The 5,523-nt window shown below is 50.4% G+C and overlaps 1 protein-coding gene across 1 annotated transcript; it reads left to right on the top strand.

The window, feature by feature from the left end:
* On the top strand, positions 1-1,543 carry LOC144673985 (histone H1.5-like). Its single transcript, XM_078535556.1, has one exon. The coding sequence runs from the start codon at positions 720-722 to the stop codon at positions 1,440-1,442; it is 723 nt and encodes a 240-aa protein (XP_078391682.1). The 5' UTR covers positions 1-719; the 3' UTR covers positions 1,443-1,543.
* The last annotated feature ends 3,980 nt before the right edge of the window (positions 1,544-5,523 follow it).

Here is a 5,523-nt window from a genome sequence, read left to right as displayed (position 1 = left end):
AACAGAGCAGAACGACATGACAATATCCTGCCCATGAACCTGGGGCAATAAGATATTATTTTTTTTTTTAAAGCTGTTCGTGAATGGCCTGTGTCCAATTGTTGATTTTGGACAGATAGGACATAAACTCCAATAAATCCAGAACTCAAGACAGGGCGGATAGATAATTCAGTTCCCGGGAGCTTAGGAAGGCGAATTACACTGTCTCTGTGCTTGTAGGTCCTGCTTAACACCAACCTTTCTCTGTCCCTTCTGAACAGAATGGATTTGACCGCCTGCCGCGGGAGGACACCGATGCTCGGCTCCAAGCCCAAGTGGGAATCGGAGGGTGAAGGGTCAGTTTCGCCGCAGATATTGGCCAAAAGGGAGACAACCGTCGGGCGGACGGGCTGAGGGATCCGGATCAGCGCAGCAATTGGACGGGTTTAACTCGCAAATGATGGTTTGAATCCGCTGGAACTTTCTCAGCGGTGAACGTCCCTCTCTTAGGTAGGCGCAGGGAGACTCCTGGGGCTTTGGGGTGTCCTGCTTTCTTTGGGGTTGGGGAGTTTGTGGAGGGAGAGAAACACAGACGAGAAGCCAGCTCTGGGAGCTGAGTCGCCGCCCACGTCCGCTCTTTGCCTTTAACTTGCTCTGTCCCGCCGCCTCTGGTTTCAATCCGGACTCGAATTCTTCACAGAGACAGAGAGGGGAGAGTTTTGGGGACGAGAGACCGAGACATGGCAGACACCGCAGCAGTAGAAACGGCTCCCGCCGCCCCGCCCGCCGCTCAAGCCAAGACCCCCAAGAAGAGGAAGGCGACCCCTTCCCGCGCCAAGTCCACCGGCCCCAAGTTGGGCGACCAGATCCGCAAGGTGGTGGCGGGGAGCAGCGACCGCAAGGGCATCTCGGTGGCCGCCATAAAGAAGGCTCTGGCCAGCGGCGGCGTGGACGTGGAGAAGAACCGCGGTCGTATCAAGTTGGCCATCAAGAGGAGCGTCGACAAGGGCTCCCTGGTGCAGACCAAGGGCAAGGGCGCCTCCGGCTCTTTCAAGCTCCCCAAGGGCGAGCCCCAGGGCAAAGTGGTCGAGAAGGCGAAGAAACCCGGGCTCAAGAAACCCCTCCAGAAGCCGGCGGTCAAGAAATCGGCCAAGAAGCCGGCGGCTGCCTCCAAGAGATCCCCCGCCAAGAAACTGACCAAGAAATCGCCCGCCAAGAAACTGACCAAGAGATCCCCCGCCAAGAAACTGACCAAGAGATCCCCTGCCAAGAAACTGACCAAGAAATCGCCCGCCAAGAAACTGACCAAGAAATCGCCCGCCAAGAAACTGACCAAGAAATCCCCCGCCAAGAAAGCGCAGGCGAAGGCTCTGGCGGTCAAGCCGAAGGAGGTCACCAAACGAAGCCGCCCCTCGAAACTGTCCAAGGGCAAGAAGGCGGGCAGCAGCCAACCGAAGAAGTGAAGAGGCCGTGGAAGCTTGTTTCTAATTTTAAAAAAAATGCATAAAAATACAGAACAAAACAAAAAAAATAACACAAAGGCTCTTTTCAGAGCCACCACACTTATCAAAAGAGCTGGGCTCAAGAGCACAGAATGTCGGGTTAATCGGTGACAATAAGCCTTTTATGTCCTCCCACCCGACAGTGATGGTAGAATATAGAATGCAAAGTCCTTTTTTTGCCTCTGATAAGAGGAGAGGTCGATCGAGGGCTTTTTATCCCTCTTTTTTTTTTTGCTACTGCCTGCTTTTGAAAAGCCCTCACTCCAGTGAGGACTGAGAGGAGGGCTGCAGAGCTCTATTGCACCGCAGCCATTCAGATTAAGCGTCGATTAAAAACAAAAAAGCTACTGCGGATGCTGGAAATCCAAAACAAAAAACAGAATTACCTGGAAAAAAACTCAGCAGTTCTGGCAGCATCGGTGGGAGAAGAAGAGAGTTGACGTTTCGAGTCTTCATGACCCTTCAACAGAACTGAAGTATAGTTAGGAGAGAGGTGAAATATAAGCTGGTTTAAGGTGGTGGGGGTGGGGTGGGGGGAGAGAGAAGTTGAGGGTGGGGTGATTGTGGGGATAAGCAAGCAGTGATAGGAGCAGATAATCAAAAGATGTCACAGACAAAAGGATCAAAGAGGTGTTGAAGGTGGTGATATTTGTCTAGGAAAAGTGCTCATTAAGAATGGAAGACAGGACACTCAAGGTACAGCTCTAGTGGAGGAGGGTGGGGGGGGCGGGGAGAGAGAAGTTGAGGGTGGGGTGATTGTGGAGATAAGCAAGCAGTGATAGGAGCAGATAATCAAAAGATGTCACAGACAAAAGGATCAAAGAGGTGTTGAAGGTGGTGATATTTGTCTAGGAAAAGTGCTCATTAAGAATGGAAGACAGGACACTCAAGGTACAGCTCTAGTGGGGGTGGGGTGGAAAGACTGACAAAGTTTTAGTTTTAGATTTAAAAATAATGGAAATAGGTGGGAAAAGAAGAATCTATATAAATTATTGAAAAAAAAAAGATTAAGCGTCGTGCTAACATCAATGATGTCAACGGTGCGCAGAGTAGAGTGAGAAGTAGCACAACTGACTTAAAACAACAGAAACTGCGGATGCTGGAAATCCACAACCACAACAGAAGCAGAAATACCTGGAAAAGCTCAGCAGGTCTGGCAGCCTGGGCGGTGAGGGAGCACAGCTGACGTTTCGAGTCCTCATGGCCCTTCAACAGAACTAAGTAAAACATAGGAGAGGGGTGAAATATAAGCTGGTTTAGTTTTCCCAGGCGTTTCTGTTTCTGTTTCTGTTTGTGTGTGTGGTAAACTGATTGTTGTGCTTGCTATGTTTAAGACCCGTTGGTATTGTCGATCAAGAATGCTTCCCTGCTTCAGTCGCTCAGAGCAAGAGGGGCATATAAAGAAGGGGCTCTCTCGATGCTTTGAGGGGTACCCCCGATTCCTAAGGGGTGGTTGGGGGGGTGAAGGAGGGTGTTAAAGGCAGATGGGGGTTAGTGAGTTGACTTTAAAACAAACCTGTAGAACTGTACAAAAATTGGCGGACTTTTCAAACATCAAGCTCAGCCAATCAAAGGCTGATTCCCGTCATCCGTGATTGGTCCGACGGCCTCCTAGCTCAGCCAATCACCTCTTGGGGAGGTTCCCTCTGGTCTGTTTCAAAAAAGACAGGCGCGCAGCAGAAATTTCATTCGGAGTTCCCGCTGTTGAGGATGGCCAGGACCAAGCAGACAGCCCGCAAGTCGACAGGAGGGAAAGCTCCCCGCAAGCAGCTGGCTACCAAAGCTGCCCGCAAGAGCCCTCCAGCCACGGGCGGCGTGAAGAAGCCCCATCGCTACAGGCCCGGCACTGTGGCTCTGCGGGAGATCCGCCGCTACCAGAAATCCACCGAGCTGCTGATCCGCAAACTGCCCTTCCAGCGCCTGGTGCGAGAGATCGCTCAGGACTTCAAGACCGACCTGCGCTTCCAAGAGCTCGGCCGTCATGGCCCCTGCAGGAGGCCAGCGAGGCTTACCTGGTGGGGCTCTTTGAGGACACCAACCTGTGCGCCATCCACGCCAAGCGAGTCACCATCATGCCCAAGGACATCCAGCTGGCCCGCCGCATCCGCGGGGAGCGCGCCTAGACTCACCCTACCCGACTCTGGACTGACCCTACCCGACTCTGGACTGAGCCTATCCGACTCTGGACTGAGCCTATCCGACTCTGGACTGAGCCTATCCGACTCTGGACTGAGCCTATCCGACTCTGGACTGAGCCTATCCGACTCTGGACTGAGCCTATCCGACTCTGGACTGAGCCTATCCGACTCTGGACTGAGCCTATCCGACTCTGGACTGAGCCTATCCGACTCTGGACTGAGCCTATCCGACTCTGGACTGAGCCTATCCGACTCTGGACTGAGCCTATCCGACTCTGGACTGACCCTATCCGACTCTGGACTGACCCTATCCGACTCTATAGACTCTCTAACACCGAGAACCACAAAGGCTCTTTTAAGAGCCACCAAGTTATCCGTGAAAAAAGTGCCTATAATCACTTTGCAGCTTTCTTTAGTGCAGCTGGATCCATTTAGTGGAGACGGTTTATCAAGGATAGTTTTATTTGACTAGCGAAAGAGGGATTTTTGGGTCAGTTGATTTGTAACTCCATTGTAGGGGTTTATCACCGCGATCTTTGAGACTTTAAGCCCATGTTGTGGTTCCAGTCCCTGAGAATTATCAACGTGGCCCTTGGATTAGGAGCTAACAAGTGGAGCTAAACGCCAGTGCTAAGGATTTGGAAATGCGGCCGACATTGGTAAGAGGTGGTGATGCCATTAGGTCAGAGAGGCTTCGGTCACAAGTTAAGAGCTTTTTTCCTTTTCTGTAATTAAATATTTTGGATGTTCTGAGGCTCGTCTGCATTTGCTTTTTGTTTGACATCTCACTGCAAACAGTCAGCCTTCCCAATTCGAGGTGTCAGCTGTGGCTCAGTTCATAGCACCCTCGCCTTTGAATCAGAGGGTCGTGGGTTCATGTCCCACTCCCGGAAAAACCAAGAACTGTGATTGTACTCGAAAGAGTTGCAATCTGTGACTGTTGATGACTCGAAAGAGTTTCCCAATTCTTTAATAATGGCTTTCTGTGTCCAATAATTTGGAGTATGTCAGAAAACACACGTACAATAAAGGACATATTGGCCCCACCAAAAAAAAATAAAGCGCAGAATAATAGACTATGCCCAAACCCCACCAACTTCCCCTCTATAAGTGCACAATGGTACAGTCTACCCAGAGACCTATGCTAATGAAGGATGGGTGAGGACTGAGAAATTGATTGGTTGATTTAGCGTTCAGTTTCCACTGTGTTCTCGTCTCTGATTGGTCCCTCAGACCATCCTATCAGGCTCGACCCCCCCGCTACACCCTCTTGAATGCTGCTTCCTTGAAGAACTCTTTCCATCCATGGCACTTGTTCCCCACTCCTCTCCTCGGTTCACTGGTTTTCTCTCGGGGCGCCGAATTCAATCCTGATTCTACAATCTGCGACTCAACCAGAGGACAAGGTATGCTCTTATATAGTACTAGATATTGTATATATTTTCCATCTATATTGCAGAGTGATTGTGTGTGTGTGTTATCTGTACCAGTCAGTCTCTGGTGTGTGGAGGTGTGTTACACTTTATCTGTCAGACTGTGGGTTGCAATCTGTCAGATTCTGATCGGGCAGCGTGGGGTTTACTTCACATCTGTCAGCCCCTGCTGGGTGTATGTGGCTATTTACCGTTTCCCAGCCACCCCCCTGCTCTGTCAGCTTATGTTTTATTTCCTGTCAGACTGAGATGTGTAAATCTGGATTTTATACTGCACCCCTGTCACTGGAGGAGTGTGGGTTTTATAATGTACACTGAGTTCCTGTAATCAGGATGTAGGCTTTATATGATGCATGCCAGTGCCTGGCAGAGGACTGGCTTTTTTTTTTCTCCCCTCTGTACCTGTCGGCTTTGGGATGAGAGTGTTGATTTTACGTAGTATTGAGTCAATCTCTAGTATTATGTGAGCGT

Source organism: Cetorhinus maximus, unplaced genomic scaffold (assembly GCF_964194155.1).
Source record: "Cetorhinus maximus unplaced genomic scaffold, sCetMax3.hap1.1 HAP1_SCAFFOLD_524, whole genome shotgun sequence".
Lineage (NCBI taxonomy): Eukaryota > Metazoa > Chordata > Chondrichthyes > Lamniformes > Cetorhinidae > Cetorhinus > Cetorhinus maximus.
This window is presented reverse-complemented; position numbering and strand designations above follow the sequence as displayed.